The following is a 21,774-nucleotide window of genomic DNA, read 5'->3' as shown; positions in this document are numbered from 1 at the left end:
TTCCATGCGTGGGTTTGTCAAAGGATAGTGGTGCTCTTCTAAGAGTGAACATCCAAGGGAATAAGGCAGATGCTGTGTTGCCTTTTATGGCTTAACCTCAGAAATCACGTAGCATCACTCATTGTAGTCACAAGTCCATCCAGATTCAAGGCAAGGGACCATAGATCCACCTGTCACTGGGATAAGTTTCAACAAGTCACATGTGGGCTGAAAGCTGTTGTTGAGCTATTTTTGGAAAATACAATCTGCCACAGGAAGGCACCCCTGAAGGAGAGTGGCATGTAGGTGGATTCTGTGAATATACAGTAAATGACCCCAGTTATCAATTTTTCCTCATTGGCCTTAGTTATTTTCTAACCATTTCATTTTTTTTCTCCAGGTGGTTCTTTGAACATTTTTATGTATCCTGTGAGATTAGAACGAGACATACTGTATAAACAAAATGTGGAATGTTTTTCATTTACTCTCTAAAAAGCCCAAGAAATGTGCTTTTAACTTCCCAAGTCCTTTAAAACACTTACCTGAAGTAAAGGTGCTATAAGAGACTTCTTTAATAGCTTTCGTTAGGAACCTTAATGCTATAGTTTTCAATACATACCTTCATTAAACAAGTTAGCAGCAAGGAAAAAATTACTTGCATCGGTTCATTTCTCCACGTGGATAATTCAGAGCTAAAGCAACTCCCCTAGGATTGAAGGAAGATAATAGGAATCTGAGAAAGTCATGTCCAAAGCTTCAGAGGAAAGGCTTACAAATTAGCATATTCGGGAAGTTTTTCAAAGGTCAGGCTGTGCGTCTTGAGCTGCTTCGAATGCGTCCCAGGTGACAGGCTGATTAGGAGTTTGTTATTGTGTACGTAACAAGAAGTTTCAATCTCACACACAGTTTTTCTTACTCCCACTTCCAAATCTTATTTTTTCTTTTTAAAAATGATTACCTTAAAAAACTTGTTAACTTTAATGCCAAGGATGTCCAGATTTTTTTATATATATGTAAATTTATTTATTTTTAAAAAAAATTTTTGGCTGCGTTGGGTCTTCGTTGCTGCACGCGGGCTTTCTCTAGTTGCGGCGAGCAGGGGCCACTCTTCATTGCAGTGCCCGGGCTTCTCATCGTGGTGGCTTCTCTTGTTGCAGAGCACAGGCTCTAGGCGCGCGGGCTCAGTAGTTGTAGCACGTGGGCTCAGTAGTTGTGGTCCACAGGCTTAGTTGCTCCGCGGCATGTGGGATCTTCCCGGACCAGGGCTCGAACCCGTGTCCCCTGTGTTGGCAGGCGGATTCTTAACCACTGCGCCACCAGGGAAGTCCCGGATGTCCGGATTTTTAAAACCAGTGTAGTGTGTTTCATTTATATGCCTTAACATTTAATACCACCTACTCTAACGCACCAATATTGTACTAAGGAGGAGGAACCCTCTAACATACAAGAATATTTTGCAATTAGCCAGTGAGTGGATGATAATCAATCATGATTTATAATAATAAAAGTGTTTTTGTTTATTTTGACAAATGTGTATATTTTTCCCACTTTCCCTAAAAAGTTCATTTTAATTCAATAAATACTTAGTATTTCTGATTCTACGTGCTATTTATGAATGGAATTCAATTCTAAGAAACTAAAATGTATCTGCTTATAAAGGGTTCTTATTTTCTAAGTTTTGTCTATTAAAGTCATTTTAGACGCTAACAAAGTAGGGGCTTTCAGATGAGAAATGTGAAAATTAAGTAAGAGCCCTATGGTGTAACATTGAGTAGAACATGCACATATTAAATATTTGTATTAATTTGATATGGAGATGCAGCTGCCATAAATTCTCAGGTAGTATCAGACTGAGAACTATGATGGACTATATACAGTTCCGGTGCATTTAGCTAAATAGATGGATCATGCTTGTCTTTAATACCTCTCTGCAGATTGCAGAACCGCTCTACGTGACTTAATATTGGAGATAAAGTCTGTATAGAACACCATTTTTCAATTGGGCTAATTTACAAAGGTGCTACAGAAAAAGAAAATGGGTCAAAATTGATACGTTTATTGTATGTTGAGGAACACTACCAATAGAGTGGCAGGTTTCCCAGGATCATTAAAGAGCTTTTTTGTCCTAGGTAAAACAAAACAAAACAACCCCAATTCATTCATTAATTCACTCCTTATTCATTCATTTATCTAAAATGTAGTGAGTGTTTTTAATGTGCCCAGTCCTGTTCTAGGTGTGGAAATACAGAGGTTTACAAGAGCCAAAGCTCCTCTCCTCATGGAGCTTAGATACTAATGGGGTGGGGGTGGGGGGGGACAGACAACAAATATAAAATATGTCAGGAAGCAAAATGCGCTCCGGAGAAAAAGCAGGGTAAGGAGATGGGAGGTGTACAACTCTTGGAAAGCCAAAGGGTATTAAGACACATAAAAATATTCATACAATCTTCTCGCCAACTGGCACTTACATGAATTGGTACTAAGGAAACATCCTAAATGTGGTAAAAGGCTTTTACATACAGAAATGTTTACCATAGTTTTGTACTTTAGGAAGAATCTGAAAAGAGCCTAAACAGCTGACATCACGAAAATGATCACAAGAGCCCCGGTACATCATGAGGGCAGGTTCCTCCACCCTGGTACCACCGACATGCTGTGCTGTACGATTCTTCGTCGCGAGGGCTGTCCTGTGCATTTCGGAACGTTTAGCAGCATTTCTAGCTTCTGCCCAGTAAGTGCCAACAGCACATCCCCTTCAGATGCGAAAACCAAAAATGTCTCCAGACACTGCCAAATGTCCCCTGGGGCGCAATACTATCCCTGTTTGAAAACCACTATACAAGATAGAATATTATACAGTAACAATGATAGGTTTATAAATTATGTGTAATAAAAATGCCTACGTAACAACATGAAAGGCAGCATAAAAATATATTCATAACAAGGCCACAATTATGTAATAAAACAATGTGTGGATAAAAGCTGTGAATGCAATAAAACTATATGAAATTTTGGTAAAGGATGTAAATAATTGGGTAAGACTTACGAGGCTTCATTTATTTTCACTTCTCATAATTGATTATTGTCTCAGAGTTAAGCTTCATAAGATGAGGAAAGATGGCTATATCTGACAGGATTGTCTTTTTTATTGGTTTCAGGGTATTTTTATTAGAATTTGTCCATAAAATATTTGATTATCATACCTGCATTTGCAACATTACTTTCTCTTGGAAGAGACTCTACAAGGCACCTCACTAATTAAAAAAAACCATGACGGAAAAAAAATTCTATATCCCCTCAAAGGCCATTTGTTCCTGGGACAAAGGCAAATGGAAAAATAGAAAAAATAATTGTGACATGGACTCCTTGTTCAGATTAGACTTTGTGGGTTATGGGGAAACAAAACTGTAAAACAAGAGGACTAGGAGACAAGGCTAGAACAGCAACCAAGGAATCAAAATTAACCTTCTGGCCTTCCTCCCTGGGAGGGTGAGAAAGAAGCATGTTAATTTTTTTATACCCTGTAGGTCAGTACTTATCAATATTTTGTGATTTGTGACATTATTTGTTGGAATTTTTTTCTATTTCATAACTCTTCATGACTATTGCTTTAAAAGGAAAGTTAAAAAAGTAGAAACTTATAAATTTTGATTCTATTTTAAGGATTTGGTGAAATTTTCCTGATATTGCTTGAGGAAACTGGAGGCTCTCTGAATTGTTGTTGCTAAGGACCAGTGGTTCTCAAACTTTAACTTGCATTAGATTGCTGAGTTCCAACCTCAGAGTTTCTGATATTTTAGATCTGGGATGGAAATCCAGGATTTGCATTTCTAACAAGTTCCTGGGTTCTTCTGATGCTGCTGGTCTGGGAACCATACTCTGAGAACCACTGGTTTCAACAGAACTTCTCCTGGCCTCTTGCTGTAGGCACTGACCTGGGCGTTTCTTGGGGACTGGTGCCTCCTTTCCGGGCAGTGTTCTAAAACACTCCTGGCTGAGGCAGGGGACTGCTTCCAGTATCAGAGCAGGCTTGTTACCCATGATTCCGTGTTTTCCTGCCCTTCACCTCCACATAGCTCTTAAATCCTGACAATAGGATTGTCACCTAGGACGTCTTACCTTCTTCCACTCTGGGAGTTAGGACCTCCTGGTCCTTGTCCATTCACCCACTTGGCTCCCAAACCAGCTTTTAGCTTCTCCCTGGCTGGCAAATCTGCCTGTTTCTAACTCCCAGCTTGGTTCTAAACCAGTTTCCCAACATTTCTTGGTGCATCATGCCCTCAGCTTCTGAGTAACATTTTCATAGCTCCCCTAAACCAAAGGAAATACATAATGGTTCTGTTTATTAAGTAGTTAGAGCCAGATAATTTAATAGTAGTAATTGTGTAGTGTCAGTACACATTGCTGTGTTGTCCTCAAAAATGGTCAATTTTGTGAGTTTCCTGTGTGCCCTAAGGCACGGTTTGGGAATCAGCTCTATACACTGTCCCATCCCATCAACCTTCTTTCATGTCCATAATCTCAGAGGGAGCATGTCCACAATTTTCTGCTACACATGCCTCAGCACTCCACAAGCAAACACAAATTGATGGCAATATTTACATTTATTTTTGCAATGTCTTGGATAAAAACCATTTAAACAATGTCAGGTAAGGTGTTATTCTCATAAAAACATCTTCTTTCAGAACAAATGTATTTTTATTTTCCATAAAAGTTAAAATTACATGCTAAAACAGAGTTAATCACAACACAAAAGAATATCAGACGACTCACAGAGTAAGACCAGATGATGGGTTGCAACGTTAAACTAAACAATTACACAGAACTAGAAAACTGACTCAGTAGTGAAATATAAAAGTCTACAATTATAAATATAAATTTGGTCCATGGAGATGCTAGAGCAGTATTTACAGTAAGTATCAGATTATTTCTACTTTAGGTGAATACTGTGGTTGTAAGATGTTGAATATCATAGGGGACAGAGTGTTTTATTTACAGTAGACTATATTAAAAGTTGTATTTCTAGCAAACCTGATGATTGCTACAAATACAGCTACAAATTTGACACTAAAAACAAACATGTTTTCTGTAGTTGGGAATTCCTAACATCTATAAGTTGAGATTCTCTGTTAAAGTCAACATGAAAAAAGCGATACCACGATTCCATTCTTAGAAATACGGTAAATTTCAATCATTTTAGTTCCAGCACAGTAAGGGAATCACAGCAAGTTTTGCAAAAAGGCACACATTGTTAATGATGTAAACTTGGCAGCAGAATCCTATGTCATGGTAGTTACTGTCAGGTGGCGTGAAGTAAACAGGTAACAGACGAACTGGACTAATTTTCCTGTCTCATTTTAGAAAGAGGAAAGCGAGGCCAAGATGTGGACTCTTCTCACCCTTTTCCCTGTTAAACTAAAGACCCTAAGCTCTCGGCTCTATTTCCGTCAGGCAGCGCTGCGCCATTACTGTCCGGAGAGGTGGACGGATTCTCTTCCTGTCTCGTGCTCACAAGGCTGAGGACTGCTTTGTAGAGACACCGATACTGTTCCTGGAGAACAGAGGACGGGAGGTCGGAAACAGGAAGCTCACTGAAGACGTACGTTTGTAAAAAGAAGCAAGGTTTTCAGTCACCCTTTGCCACTGCCGTAGAAAGGCGTTGTGTTAAGGGCTCTGTTATAATCAGCAGAGGTACACCGTCCACGTTAATGTCCCTTTCTGATGAAATGTTAAGTGGCTCTATAATTAGCCAACATTCACTGACCGAGAACACTGGCCCGCTACATTTGCCAGTGGCAAACACTCCATTCTGATTCATTTACTTCATGGAATCAGAAGGTGATGTGATAAGGTTCCGACACTGATTTATCAACTTGTGTGTAAACCCTTTGGCACTAGGCTCCCGTAACCCACTACGTTGCTCACTTTCCTTTCTCCTTTCGTTACAAAACCTGTTGGGTTTGTCTACTTATGAAGAGGTCTCAGGACTGCATTGTCAGCCCAGGAGCTCATGAGGAATGCAGGCCTTTCACAAGACCCACTGTTTACCAAGTATGCTTCACACTCTACCAGCCCGACGGGTCTTATGTCCTGCCTGGTGAGAAGGACAGTGTGTGCCTGTGTACCCTGCTGTGGTCTCACGGTAGAGACACACAGAAGAATAAAGTAGTTGTTCTCTTACAGATGCCAGCTTGGGGATGGTGAGGTGGGGGAAGGTAGTTGCAAAGAACACGAGAACAAGTGGCTGGCTCCACAGCAGAAAATCATTAGGACCGCACGCCTCATTAAATGCACTTGTGAAACTTGGGTACAAGTTTAGTCCGCCGAAAGCAATTTCACACGAGACAAGCTTGATACAACTCAACTCTCCTGAACGAGACTTTCCATAAGGGCTCCTCGGAAGTGCATGTGCACAAGGGTTACCTTACTCTCTGGCCAGCTGGTCTGGGCTAGAGCTTTGAAGATGGACTCTTTATAAGGCCCTTACACATATCCAGGCCAGGAAGCTGGAAGTGAGCCTATGACTTCTGCATCCACCTAAGCTTCTCCCACTGGGGCATGTGCACAAAGTTCCCTATTGTCTTTCTGGCCCTTGTTTCTATAATTAAAAAACTTCCAAATTACTCTCAGAGTTGAGACTTATCTTTCCAGATGTGCTATGCTCTTTCTGGATTGTACGAGTGTCTCTCTCTCTCTCTCTCTTTTTAAAACTACCCCCAGAATTACCTGCCTCTTAAGTTCAGAAAATGAATTTGCCTTGAGAGAAAGGTGAACAGCTGAAGTCTATCTTCCGACTCTTCTTTGAGGTTATGTAGAACCCTAACCCCGGGAAAATAACTATTTATTTTGTTGGATATATCAGATTAGTTGGTGCTTCTACGGAGGATATTTTTCAGAATTACAGTAAGTCTTGCAAAAAGGTACACAATGAGATTTAAAAATTTTGATCCATCAATTTTCTGGAAAATAAACTTTAAATGCTTATTGTTCCAGTTCTATGGATTGCAAACTGAACATAATTCAGCTTGAAAACTACATGCTAATATTATCAATGTGATCTTTTTTGATACAGGACAAAACGATTGTGGTAGCCTCTAGAAAGTAACTTGTGCTCTAATGAGAAAAGTTTGGTTCGCTGCTTTATTACTTACAATGTCAGCAAAGACTCCTGGCCTCATCAAATTGATCATCTTGGCTACCTGGTAAACATCCACTGAATTTTCTTTTTCTAGTTGGTGCATGAGGGTTGTCAGAGCACAGAGAGTTCCTGCTGTCACTCCTCCATGCCTGGAAACAAATGGAAGGGACAAAGACTCCATTCAGATGCATCAGATGTTCCCATTTGGAACTCACAGAGCACATGGCCTTGATAATTCTGCAGTAAGAACACTGAAATTTCTAATAAATTGTCTCATTACTTTGTAGTGCATGGAACTGTGGTTTACTTCTAATCACTGGGGAGTGTTCATGATATTAGTAATGAGACACTTTATAGAAGTTCAATATTTGGTGATACATTTCTTATTTGTATACTGTGGAAGGGGTTGGCAGTAAATCAAAATGATCTGACTGAGGTTATAATATATATTATGTAATATTATCATATGCATCATATATAATATGTATTGATATATAACATGATTCCAGCATATGCATTTTTTATTTGTTCACAACTGAAACTTGGAAAGACCTATTGGATAAAAATTCCTGTTTCTGGTAAATAAAAAATATATCAATTTTACTCCTATCCCAGGAAGCCAACGGCTGAGAGACGCCTCGCTGGTTAGCACCTGAAAATTCAGGTTCTAAAACACTGACTCATTCACACAAAGTGTTCTTAGTGTAGAGTGCAACAGCAGACGCTTGTGATCGTGCACACATTTTCTGCCTTCAACAGGAGCTCCCAGAGAAGCGGAAAAAAACCCCAAAACTATTCTGTGTTAACCCTGTCCATGAGAAGCAGATAATCCACCCTGGCTGAACAATTCACGATTGGTCCAAAGTACTAGGTTAGTACAAAGACAACAGAAATATACATACACACAGAGAATGTCAGGTGTGAATTGATTTAAAGTGTGGAACTTACTCATCATGAACAATCATGGGTCCATCCCTGGTGGCAGCTTCTTCTTTGATCATACTTATAAGTTCAAAAGTTTTACTAATGGGGCTATCTGGATTTGGCCATTTGGGACACTGAAAATGCCGCACTTCAAGTACATAATCATCCTATAAGAAGAGATAAAAATTACTGTTTCAGAAAGTGTCATATTGGTTGGTGAGTAGATGAATTGAGGAAAATCAGGACTTATAGGGAGGCAATAAAACCAAAAAACACGCTGAGTGAGCAGCAGTAGTTGCAGCCTGTCCTCCATCATGGAAGGGAGAAACTGCCGCAACACCACATTTGCCATGTACAGAGGTGATCTCTTTTTTATTCAGAAATAAAACCTTGTTGGTGGGCTTATCTTGCCAATCAAATCATGAACAAAGATGTATCTGTGCCGATAAATTTAAACTTACAAAAAGAAATCTTCAGTTTTAAAATTCGTTTTAAAAATAGCATAGACTTCTTCCTTTAAAAATTGTGAATCACTATATCGTACACCTGTAACTCATATAATATTGTACATCAACTATACTTAAATTTAAAAAAAAGAAAAAAGAAAAAAATAGCATAGACTTCTTCAAATACCAGCATTACTCAGGTTTAACTAAGGGAAGAATAAGATTGCTTGACACGGTGTGGGAAATACGGAGGATGGAGACGCGGTTTCCACTGCAGTCCCAGTTCTGATCTTTGCTTATTAAGTGACCAAACTAGGTTGTGTGACTTTAAGTCTCTTAAACCTCTGATCCCCAGTTTCCCAAAGTGGCTTATACATATATAGAAATTTGATTTATGACTGAACTGGTATTGTTGATCTATAAATGATGCTGGAACAATGGTTATTCACACAAAAATAATAAAATTGGACCCTTGACTCACAAAATATAAAACATCAGTTTCAGGTAGGACTATAAAACATTTAGAAAACAATGTATTTGCATTATCAATTTTATAAGTTTTGGTCAAATATTCTAGCGAATACTCAATCTTCTTATGTACCCTATATGTTTTACCAGTTTCAGAATTAGGGTAAAGTGAAACATTTAAACCATCTAAAACATGATTTATTTTTTTTCTGATTGAGAAAGTCCTCTGAATTTCACATGCTTTACTCATCATTATTAGCATCTTTCAGTCTTTCACAGGAGATGTGCAATAATTTATGAACTGTGCTGTAATCATAGAAATAGTTATTGACAAAGAATTCAAATTGGTGCCTTGTAGATAATCAGGAGTCTAGTAAGGCAACCCTAGTTCATTGCACTGCATGTTTTCAAAGCAGTTCTTCACTTAACAACCCTCTGTACATCAGTAGAGAGCAGTAAGCTTATTTTGGTAGGTAATATTTTCCCCGTTTTACTTAGGAGAATACAAGGTAAGGACTTGCCTTAAAACATGAGAATTAGGATTAATGAAATTATTTTTTTACTCTCTTTATTTTCAACTTAACTTCCATCAGCAACTGCTTTGGAGTAAAAGAGAAATCTTTGACTTCTTGTGTGTGTAGAAGTCGGGGATGGTGGAGTTTAGTGATGGCTAATTGTTTAATGATTCTATAAGATTTTGAAAATGAAAATGACGAGTGAGGTAAAATTTATTATTTGGGTCATCTGTCTCAATTTGTAAGAAATCAGATTCCTTCTTTTTATTTCTAGGAGAGATTCTTCAATTGGCATATATTTAACATGTGCTTAAGATGAAAAGTTTGTCATTTAAACTAAGTCCATACCTGGGTAGCTTCTAAGATAAAATCTTGCATTATAAGTTTTTCTTCGTTAGACAGACATTTGTGTTCTTCAGCCATAAGAGTGACCTTAAAACTCTCACAATTTATAGGCTCATCCTTATTTGGCCAGTAAACAAATTCATCTTCTGCCTGGAGGATTAAAAACCAAAGAAGATTCTAGATTTTAATAAAATGTTTAAGTCAGGCTGTGAAACGAAATTAACTGGTTGCCATAGACAACTCAACTCAAATTTTTCTTTGAATCTCAAAATTTACTCTTAAAATATCCTAACGAGTTTAATTTAAAAAAATGTAAATAGAAACATATGGACTGACTTCCTTCATGATTGCAATTCTAATTTCCTTAAGCAGCGTAATAAATACTTAAGTTGATTTCAACCTACTTTTATTTAAAACTGTCATTCAACAATTTCAGACCTGGGATACTGCATCCAAACCAGGTCCAATAATAGACAAGGTGCAACTTCAATATTAGTTTATTGGTTGAAAAAAAATACATTCTTTGTATGCTGGACTCCTGGTGGTTGTGACTTGATACCTACCCTGTAAAGAACATGCCAAGAATGACCTGAGGGACTTACCATGTTTTGACCATCTGGAAGCATAACGACCAGCTGGGCATTATGGTCCCATATCATCCTCCAGAAATCCTTGATGGTATGGAGAAGGGGATGCTGGGTGATGATGAATTCATTGCTCTGATAATAACCCTACAAAACCAAAGAGAAGATAGACAGAGCCTTGGCATATGACTTTAAACATTCAAAAAACATTTATAGATTAATGGGTACTGCCTTTTTATTTGTAGGTTGTGTCTATAAATAATAATGTGATTATTATAGCCAATGTTACAGACACCTCCTATATGCCAGGTATAGCACTAAACATTTTCTTCCTTTATTCCTCACAGTAGTACTATGAGAAAGGGAACGTGATCTTCATTTTATAGGCGATTAAACTGAAGCTTAAGAAATTAAGTGCTGTGCCCAAGCTTACCCAGCTATCACCTCTAGGAGGAGACAACAAAAATGGCTTCTGGACTATGTCTCTTACACTAGATAGAACGGAAATGTAGAGATTTTATATTTCTTACTTTTCACAAGTCCCAATGGCAGAGCGCTGAATTTCACACCTACTGGCAACCGGATACCTTTACACCCTGGCTGCCACTACAGGAGAGGAGCCGGGGGGCACCTTGCAAATGTTGCTGCAGAAACCTGAAAGCTGGCGCCATTGAATTAATCATGATTTCCACGTTACTGCTTACCAAAATCATGGCTCAGTTAGCCCCTTCTGCAATGGAATCTCTCAGATCGCATTCTTATCTCCCACGGGCTCATTTGAAGTATGGAATATTTTCATTTTTTATTTTTTAAGCTTTATCTTCATTTATTCGTCAAGTAGAATTCTACTCAATTTACTTTGTTTTGGTTACAATCTTGTTTGAGAAGCAGAAAACTTTAAAGTTCATATATTCGGATTTGAATGAACAGGTTGTACATAATTAAATGTTTTTCTGGTTAATTGTAGATTCTTTGGATGGGAAGAGACCTTGAGAGGGCCTCTAGTTTATCCTGCAACTTCAGTCACTATCCCACTTAAGTCATTCCAGGTAGATAAATATTCATCCTATTTTGTAAATCTTCAGACATAATGTGGCAAGTTTTGTAGGTAATATTTTCCAGCATTTAATTATTTTCTTGACAAGAACAGTCTGTCTTCTATCTAACCAGCACACAATGCAATATTTATATTTGTTCTCTTAACCCATTCTCGATTTTCGAGTAAAAATATCTGCTTCCTGAAACTTGGAAAGATCTATTGGATAAAATGCCCCCTCTGCTCAGCCAGGGTGGATTATCTGCTTCTCGTGGACAGGATTAGCACAGAATAGTTTTGGGGTTTTTTTCCGCTTCTCTGGGAGCTCCTGTTGAAGGCAGAAAATGTGTGCACGATCACAAGCATCTGCTGTTGCATTCTACACTAAGAACACTTTGTGTGAATGAGTCAGTGTTTTAGAACCTGAATTTTCAGGCGCTAACCAGCGAGGCGTCTCTCAGCCATTGGCTTCCTGGGATAGGAGTAAAACTGATATTTTAAAATAGGGGTATTAAGATGCCCCTATTTTAAGTGTGGCATGCTTTTAGATGCCACCTCCACACATCTCCCTGTTTCTTGCATGGATATACCTTAGTATTTTCTAGATAAACAGAACAGTGATTTTGGCACGGGGATTAGGACCCTTTCATCTGAAGGCAAACTCTGTGATTGATTGACCTAAAATGGAAATGAAGGTCACACAACAGCTACTAAAGCACTCATCCCTCTGATAGTAGATCTAAATGCAGAAAGAAAGTATTGTACCTTTAGAAATCCAAGTCCCCAAATGAGCCCGGTTTGCAGGGTGAGAACCACGCTGCAAACCTGGAGTGGTAATGTGAACGAGACTGGACTTTGCTAAAGCTGGTGTATCCCGGGTATGCAGGGAATCTGCTTTGGTGAATGAAATGGAGCTGCTTAGACGGGCGAGTGGAAGTTTTGTATCTGCTCATGGTGAGTTTGGTTCCCACATCTACTCGTTGTCTTGATTAAGGGTTCTCCAGTCCCAGCACACATAAAAACATCAAGGAATGCTGTGATTCCATTGCTGCTGTGGGCTGTGAGCCTGCAGTCATCAGATACGACTCATGTCCACCCGTGGTGCCTCCCGTATCTGTCAGTCACTGCTTTGGGCAGCCCACTCTGGTTTTGATTCTGATAACACAAGCTGCAGCAGTCTCCCCAGGGGCTCTCTGACTTACCATGATGTAGGAGGCATTGATGTAGTCTGTGCCTTCCCCACTCACGGATGAAATGCCAACCCTGGATCTTTCCACTGGGAATACAGAACATTCATCATAAACAAGTAAGCTCTTAGCACTGTATCTCCTCCCCGCCCCTGCAAATGGCAAAACATAGCTGCATTTTGCAAGTTGAGTGTCTTTGACTTTTAGGCTAGTTTTTCTATGTATTTTGCACTTCTAGACGAAGACTTCAAGGTTTAAGAGTCCTTGTTAACTTATATTGTCTGGCATGATTAGAAAAATATGAGTGTATTGTTTTTGTTCCAAGATGTACAAATATTGTCAAATTATCTACAAGGCTTCTATTATTTAAAAAGTTGGGGTTTTTTTTCTTCCAAAATTCAACATAGCTTACCAGGGATTATGGAAGACGTTCTGTTCTTTTCTCTGTTGCATTGCTTTAGGGCTGTGGAATAGTCACTCTGCTGTATATTTGATTGACTCAGGAGCTGAGAAAGGGTGTCAAGGAAAAATACAGATTATTTCATTTAAGCCCCTCAAATAAACACACACACACACACACACACACACACACACACACTCAGATACACAGGAGACTCAACAAAGATAAGATACTGAATATAAATATATCTGACTTATTTTCCAAGAATTCCTTGAATTAAACTTGTTCTGGGGGACTCCCTGGTACATCTATGTTCTATATTCTATACCAGGAGGGTTGGAATAAGCAGAGAACACTTGACGTCTAGTTTGACTTTCAGCATTAGGAGCCTTCCTCTACGGTGTGGGCCCTCCATTTTCTCTACTTAAATCTCACACTGCAGCTGGGAGATAAATTGCATGTGAGTGTGTATGTATGTGTGTGTGTACATATATATGCATATGGTTGGATTTTATTCATTATTTTAGTACTCAGTCACACGAATTATCCACTTGCTATTTATCTATTCCCCAGTTAGTGAATGTTTGGGTTATTTCCAATGTTTTGCTATGTCAAACTTTGTAGCAATGAATATCCTTTGTATATTTCTTAATGTGCACAGGTGAGGGTTTCTATAAGGAATTAGGAGTCACTGGTGTTTAATTTTTGACAGGCTAACAGATGAAAAAAGTGTATCCCGGTTTTGATTTGCATTTCCTTACTTATTGTGAAATTGTTGATTTTGGTTACTTCTTCTTTGATGACTGCCTTTTCATATTTCTACTTCATTGCCATTTACTAAGTTGTAGGGGGTTTTGACTATGAAATGTAAATCTACAGTCTGCTAAGAAAGTTGCAAATGTCTTTGTTCTCTTTAATCACACAGACATTTACAGCCAATTCAGTTTTTCCTTAAGATTTCTGTAATTTAACATTTTAATTTAAGAAGTCCTTCTCTACCCTGAAGTTCTCAAGAGATATTTTCCAATATTTTCTTATAATAGTTATAAAAATTTGTTTTCATCTTTAGATATTTAATCCATCTTGAATAATTTCAGTGTTTGAGGTGTGGTGGTAGGGACCTAACAGTACTTGTTTCTACATGGAGATTGTCCTAATATCATTCATTGATTAATCCATCTTTCCTTACCAATTTGTAATGTCATATCTGTCATATAACAATTTCCATACGCACATGGCTCCTCTAGTTCATTTGTCTGTTTTTCAATATTAATTATTATATTTGCATAAAAATTATTATATTTGCATAAAAAGTCTTTCATATACAGTACAACAAATTTCTATTCTTTATTTTTCAGTATTGTTTTAGTGTTTTCAATTCTTTACTTTTTTTTTTAAATAAATTTTTATTTATTTATTTTTGGCTGCATTGGGTCTTCGTTCCGGTGCACGGGCTTCTCATCGTGGTGGCTTCTCTTGTTGCAGAGCATGGGCTCTAGGTGCATGGGCTTCAGTAGTTGTGGCACTCGGGCTCAGTAGTTGTGGCTTGCGGGCTGTAGAGCGCAGGCTCAGTAGTTGTGGCCCACAGGCTTAGTTGCTCCGCAGCATGTGGGATCTTCCCGGACCAGGGCTCAAACCTGTGTCCCCTGCATTGGCAGGTGGATTCTTAACCACTGTGCCACCGGGAAAGTCCTGATTCTTTACTTTTCAATGTTGAGGTGGGTTTCTGATAAATATTTGTTGAATAAATAGACGTGCAATTCATTTCAAGGACATTTTTCTATGGGTAAACTTGAATAAATACCTTTTCTTTTAGGACAGTATATACACCCCCCTTCCAAATTTCCCTAGTTAGGATGTTAACAGGAAACAGAGTCAAATGTCTCTGTTTTTAATTAGATTCTGATCTCATAACTGATATTTCCATTTTGATCCTGAATTATCCAGTATAAGCGATATCAATTCTTTTATTAATTTAATTGTGTAGGGGGTAAATCATATTTAAATAAGAAAATGGGTAATAGATGTATATTTTTAACTTAGAAAAAAGCCATCCTAGCAACATCATGTTAATGCTTTATATTTATTATCTGTTTCTGGAAGCCGTACTGTGCACTTTTTCTTCCTTAAAGTGTTCCTTTATGACTCACATAAGCTTGGCTGAATAAAACATTTATGCTTTCCTGTCTGCAAGTTCTAGGTTCAGCTTCCACCCCTCATCTGCCTCTTACTCCTCCCAAAGCACAAAAGGTGCTGAACGAGAAGGTAAAAAGTCAGAGGGAACTCATGACTACCTCTTCTATGTTATAAGCTGCGGAAAAGAAAGAGAAAAAACTTCAATCTGGAGGTTTGCTAACTCTCCTGGGTTTTTCCAGGGCCTTCTGAATTCTTCCTAGACATTCCTTTTCAGCAATTGGCCCTGTTTCTCTAGCAACCCTGCGAAGTAAGAGGTTAGTATAGAAATAATGGGGAACAAAATAACAGAGCCTTCATTCCTCTGGAAGATGACAGCTCTGCAAATCCCCCTATCTCCGCAGGCAGGTCTGGTAACAACTGCTTTCTGAATTCTTTGCTGACTGGTTTCTGGAAGTCAGAGAGCTAAGCTGTGAGAGGTAGAACACTGAACAAAGCATGCTCCCCTGTCTAGCTGACTGCCTCGTGACAGGGTGGGTGGGAGAAACTGGGGTTGAAGAAGCTATTCTTGTGGGGTGGCCTATTCTAGTCTGGGGGCTTCAAGTGAGACCGACTCTTCCAAAAAGCAGCACAAACAGCCCGAGCCACGGCACTCGTGGTTAAGTGGGCTGGTTTTCTCAAAGCGAGAAGAGCACTTACACTGTCTGTGTTAGAAGTTCTGCCTGTTCCTTCTGTTCTGTTCTGTGCCCTCCTTTCCTGGACCACGTCTGCATTTCTAGGGTTTCTGAGAACTTTCCCTCTCGCTACTCAAAATTAAGGTTCTTGAACTTTGCCAAGTGGCTTTGTTGCCTGTTGTAAAGGACACAACAAAGCCACTGGGCCAACAGAGCACTCAGCCTGTCCACACGGCTTTGTCCACTCAAATGAGGAGATGCAGGAACATTCCAACCTGTGGTGACACCCAAGAGAGGGGCTTCCGAGAGAACTTACCTTGAATTGTTTGTCTAGCTTTGTTTTGCCTGTTGGTCCAGGAATGAGGAGCCCGTTAACATAGGCGTGGATGTGGCTGTCCGGGACCTCAGTTTCTTTACTAAGTATCGCCTCGACCAGCGCGTCATGAATGAAGACATACTGTTCCTGGCAAAGCAATGACAAACAGGGATATCACCTCAGGTTTTCCTTATAGGTATTGAGGTACAAAAGTAGTATCTTCCACTGATGGACAAAAAGCGTTTTACAAAATGGAAGGGAGGACCCACAGAGATTGCTTACCAGTCCTGGCAGGAAGTCAGATGGAGGAAAAGGTGGTCATCCAGAAACAATACAACTCTTTCCATCCCTCACCTCTTTATTTCTTGTGCATTGGCGTTTAGGGAAGGAGATCACTGGAAGATTTGGGGAGGCAAAGCAATGCCCTCTCTGCTCATCCTTCAAACCTGAGACCCTCTTCCACATTTTGCACTGGCTTCTCTACTTCTGATGGGTCTTCCCCTCCTGCCCATTCTAATTCTCCTTTTAGCCGGTCATATATAACTTAGCACAATTATCTATACAGTTTTTAATAGTTATCTTCTATTTCATGTATGGGACTCTTCCCTCGTCTTATCTGACTAGAATGTCATTTCCTTGACGGAATGAAGTTTGGTTGGTTTGGTGTGGAAGCCCCCTCAGTCATATGTTTCTTATTGCTTTCAAGCTGCCATACATAGTTTTCAATTTAAATCCATTTTTATTTAGAAATAGTGAAAATAAAATACAGGTATGCAGAGTTTGTCCCGTGTCATATATGGGTAAATGATCTGGGCTTAAAAAAGGGAATAATTTGAGCATAATTCATACTATTTAAATATGAGAATGAATCCATTCATTCATTACATGCAGGAAAAGCTTGAGGATTCTGCAAGAGGAGATGAGGGTTGACTGATCTACTTACTCTTTTTCTGAATCTTGCCTGTGGCCAGCGTCATTTTAAAGACATTCCCCACTTGGTCATAAAATAGACAAAATTTAGCTGGTCCATCCATGACTTATGTGCAAGTACCTGGTGTTATAGTTTGAATTGTGCACGCCTCCCGCCCCCGCAGAAGATATGCTGAAACCCTAACCTTGCAGTACCTCAGAATGTGACCTTATTTGTAAATAGAGTAGATGCAGATGTAGTTAGTTAAGATGAGGTAGGGACTGGTGTCCTTATAAGAAGAGGGAAGTTTGGACACAGACACGGACACAGAGGGAAGACAGGTGTGTGAAGAAGGAGGCAGTTAGGCTGCCAAATCCAGGGAAATATGAGGCTAACAGAAGCTTCAAGAGACAGGGAAGGATCCTGCCCTAGAGGATTCGGAGGGAGCATGGCCTTGCCTACCCCTTGATTTTGGACTTCTATCCTCCAGAAGTAGGGGACAACACGTTTCTGGGTTTTTTTTGTTTTTTTTTTTAAGATAGATGCTTTTTTTTTTTTAATTAATTAATTAATTTATTTATTTTGGCTGTGTTGGGTCTTCGTTTCTGTGCGAGGGCTTTCTCTAGTTGCGGTGAGCGGGGGCCACTCTTCATTGCGGTGCGCGGGCCTCTCACTATCGCGGCCTCTCTTGTTGCGGAGCACGGACTCCAGATGCGCAGGCTCAGTAATTGTGGCTCACGGGCCCAGTTGCTCCGCGGCATGTGGGATCTTCCCAGACCAGGGCTCGAACCCGTGTCCCCTGCATTGGCAGGCAGACTCTCAACCACTGCGCCACCAGGGAAGCCCGTTTCTGTTGTTTTAAGCCACCCGGTTTGTAGCACTTTATTACAGGGAGCCCCATGGGACTAACGCACCTGGTAGTGCGTTAATAATACACCTGGTAATACAAACTCTGGTCTATCCAGCATTTTAGGGACATTTCCAACCCTTAGATAAAGGAAATTATCCTTTTTATCATACCTCGGTTTGCACCAAGTAGTTTCTTTGTGAACGAATGTGTTTTAAAAAGCCGAATATGTTGACGGTTCCTTCGTGTTGAATTTGCTGCAGCATACTGTCTAGCACGATATATGTGCCTGTTCTTCCAACGCCAGCACTGAAGAGCACACAGAGAAAGAGACTTCAGTGTCAACATAAAATACATTTGACGATTGGTCACTCCTGGCTGTCTTGTAAACTAATATCCTTCTCCAAGCAAATGAGCCACTTAGTAAGTAATTCAGCAGTCCAAGACAGTAAGCAGCTTAGGAGTTAAGCATAATGCTTCAAATAACAAAGTTTTCTTTTTTCTTTCTTGCTTACAGGTCAAACTCCAAAGCAATCTGATTATTCCTGTTGGAGATTTTTTATTTTCAATTACAGTTATTATTCGTTATACGTTATACAGTGGAAATATTATGTATCAGAGTATAGCAAATAGACATTTAATTTGAGAAGAATGAAAGCATCGGCCTCACCAGACTCTGAAAAGACAAGGTCTCTGGGTCTGTATCGTCAGGTAAACATGTTTGTAAAGGTTTCCGCGTTAATGGAAAAAAAGAGTTTGCGAAGGCTTTCAGCTGAAAATGTCATTTCAGTGAGATGGTGAGGAATAAAGAATAACTTCAGTCATTTCTAAAGGGCCATTATCTAACGACTTCTTCAAAGCCTCTACTGGAGGGACAGAATTCAGAGACAGGGATTCTTTTCAAATGCTCTGACGAGTAGGAAGTACTACAGTGAAGAATTAGCACCCGCTCTGCACAAGGCTCTGGGCCTTTTCCATTCGCTAGGAAACAATCCCTGACCTTCACAGCTATTTTTCCTGCATCTTCCTGTTTCCCTCAGCTTATCGTCAGGCTCACAGATAAAAAACTCAAGATAGGTCTCTCAAACTTTGAGGATAACTCCTGAGATAGGTAATTAGAATGTGTGAGATACTCTGCATATCAAAGGAAAACAGTTTTTTCTGTAAAAACACAGACGCTGCTTTGACAAAAATACTCCACATAGAAATGAATTTGACTTTTGTGGTCATAAAGCTTGGCACAGAAGTCAGCACGCAGTAAACAGTAACTGCTATTTTTGTTTTAACTGAAAAATATTAAATTAAAGCCTCTAACACATTTTTCTTTTTCTCTGAAACATCATTATTTCTATTCACTCACCCAGTCTTGGAAATTAAAGTACCTGGGCAACGATGAATTGATTACACGTTCAATAGGATATATTAGACAGAACTCAGGAAAATGAGAACGGGGTTTTGACCCCAAACTGTTTAAAAACAACTTAAAATATTTTGCAAAATTCCCCATACTTTGTGCACTTTGGTTTTTCTAAAGTAAACCTGGCGTATTAAGTCTACAATAGACTATTAACTCCTAGGAACAGGGGTTGTGTCTTAAGCATTTTTATCCCACGACATTATGTTGTAATAAATGCTTGTTTAATGACAAAACGTTGTTCTGCCTGCTTCACGCAGTTAATAAGCTGAAATCCAATTAACCAATCAAACAGAATATTATACATCATAGAAATACCTGGTGCTTTGGAATATTCAGCAATCCAATTCTGAGTCTGGCATACTCACTTCCCAGTAACCAACGTTTCATGCCCCTCAGCTTGTGAAATCATTCCCACTTTGGCAAAGCCTTTGTTCCACTGATTCCCTCTTTGTTAGCATAAGCAATTCTATGGGTGTGGAAACCCGGCGCTGAGACTCACCTGCAATGGACAACAACAGGCCCTACTGCGTGGCGCTTGGCACGGGACGCCTTTCTCACAAAGGTCAGTACGGGCAGCGAGTACTCTGGCACTCCCATGTCAGGCCACTGAGTGTAGTGGTACTGGGTGACCACGCGCCCACTGGGTCTTCCTTTCTGGGAACCCTGGAAGAGACCAGACAGCTAATCAGCTAAGTATAGGAACATGCACACACGGGGTCCTTAAACATCATCTCTGGATTCATAGCTTGATGTTGGTGGTTCATAACGAAGCTAAAAAAGTACACTGTCATTTGTGATGGTTAATTTTATGTGTCAACTTGGCTAGGCTAGGGTGGCCAGTAGTTTGGTCAAACACCTGTCACACCAGATGTTACTGTCAAGGTATTTTTTAGATGTGATTGACATTTAAGTCAGTAAGACTTCCAGTAAGCTGGATTATCCTCCATAATGTCAGTTGAAGGCCTTAAGAGAGAAGACTGAGGTTTCCTGAAGAGGAAGGTATTCTCCTAAAGACTGCAACGTAGAAATCTTGCCTGAATTTCCAGCCTGGAGTCAATTCTTAAAACACCCTCTCTCTCTCTTTAAAAAAAAAAAAATATATCTATATACACACACACATACATATATATCTACATACAGATATATGTTTTTCTAAGGAACCCTGACTTATAACTTGCTCTTTTTCTTTTCCTCCCCTTTTTCAGTCTCCACTATTTTCAGTTGGATGTGCAGTTATCACATGGGGCAGGAACTTTTGTTCCTGTATCACTGCAACCATTGGCACCATGACCAATGTGGTGCTAAAGCCACATCTGGCATTAAGAGACTTGGAAGAAACTTTTGGGATTGAGGTGTAGCTGTGATAAGAACTCTTAATGCCTTTAATTATTTGTATTTTTACCCTGTTTCGGTTATACCACCTGTTTTCTTAAAAAAGGATCGAGATGTATTACTCAATTGATGATAGCCATCATTTGTGGGCTCACCTTTTTGATCTTTGTGTTTCTTAGAGTAAAAGTCCTCACAGTGTAATATGCAAGCATCTGAACACTCTTTTGAGTGACCAGAAAGTTCCCATACTCTTCATTCCCATCAGCAGGCCAGTACTGGTCACATTTTCTCTGCAAAAGAGAAAGTCAAGATGCTCTTTTCATATTTCAAATGCTTAGTGTAAGTCATCCCTGAAATCAGTAAAGATTTGATACCGTGACTCCCTCATTCTTCTAAACATGTTCTTTCCGTTCTCAGTGATTGCAGATTTGTTGTAGAGGAGAGCAGAGAGAGAATTACAGGGCTGAAAGAGACTTGAGATGACCAGATGCAAACTCCCCCCTTTCAGATGAGGAAAGTGAGGCCAGATGTACTGAGTTGCTATAAAGCCAGGACTAGAATCCAGCTCCCATGAGTTAAAATCTACTTCACTCTGCATCGCTTTTCAATGAACCTCATTTGCTTTTTCTTACGGAATGAAGAATGCATTTAAATAGCAGGTAGCTTGAGTTACAGTGAAACTTTTTGACCTTTAGCAGTTTGCCTTTAGCTGTCATACTTACTTGAAAGGAATCCTGATTAGCTTCCCTGACTTTTGCTGCTTCCTAATGCTGACTCTATCAAAAGCAACTTAAAGCATTTCTAATCACTATCTCGGGGATGGCATAATAGATGACCTTCATACCCTTCCTTTCTCCACAAGGTTTGTTATCATGACAATAACTTCCACATTATGCTCCCATATCATTCTCCAGAAATCTTCAGCTGTAGATTTCAGTGGGCCTTGGGCAGCAATGTAAGCTTTTGGTCTGTTGTAGCCCTGAAGAAACAAATGACAAATGTTTCTTACTAACAAATTTGTATGCCATTTTTAGCTGTTCAGTTCCTAAGATCAGGAGATTTTTGCTATAAAAGAAAACCATAAAAAAAAAACTTCCAAAGCTAGAGAAACTTACTAGTACTA

General features: G+C 39.5%; 1 protein-coding gene across 3 annotated transcripts in view; it reads right to left on the bottom strand.

Moving 5' to 3' along the window:
• Positions 1-330: 330 nt before the first annotated feature.
• PTPRZ1 (protein tyrosine phosphatase receptor type Z1) overlaps positions 331-21,774 on the bottom strand; it is a 167,933-nt gene continuing 146,489 nt past the window's right edge. For 2 of the 3 annotated variants that reach the window (XM_068549374.1, XM_068549372.1), the window contains exons 19-30: positions 21,496-21,630; positions 20,807-20,941; positions 19,819-19,982; positions 18,076-18,211; positions 16,146-16,292; positions 13,035-13,128; positions 12,638-12,711; positions 10,418-10,546; positions 9,819-9,965; positions 8,066-8,208; positions 7,131-7,266; positions 4,873-5,530 (exon numbers count right to left, since the gene is read on the bottom strand). In XM_068549374.1, the coding sequence (XP_068405475.1) occupies positions 5,390-5,530; positions 7,131-7,266; positions 8,066-8,208; positions 9,819-9,965; positions 10,418-10,546; positions 12,638-12,711; positions 13,035-13,128; positions 16,146-16,292; positions 18,076-18,211; positions 19,819-19,982; positions 20,807-20,941; positions 21,496-21,630 (1,581 nt within the window). In that variant the 3' untranslated portion in view covers positions 4,873-5,389. Of the gene's footprint in view, positions 407-598; positions 686-4,872; positions 5,531-7,130; positions 7,267-8,065; positions 8,209-9,818; positions 9,966-10,417; positions 10,547-12,637; positions 12,712-13,034; positions 13,129-16,145; positions 16,293-18,075; positions 18,212-19,818; positions 19,983-20,806; positions 20,942-21,495; positions 21,631-21,774 lie in introns of those variants that run through there. The other variant, XM_068549373.1, reaches the window with a different exon arrangement.

The sequence above is a fragment of the Eschrichtius robustus genome, chromosome 8 (genome assembly GCF_028021215.1).
Source record: "Eschrichtius robustus isolate mEscRob2 chromosome 8, mEscRob2.pri, whole genome shotgun sequence".
In the NCBI taxonomy this organism is placed as follows: Eukaryota; Metazoa; Chordata; class Mammalia; order Artiodactyla; family Eschrichtiidae; genus Eschrichtius; species Eschrichtius robustus.
Note: the sequence above shows the minus strand (reverse complement) of the source record. Positions and strands in the feature narration are given on the sequence as shown.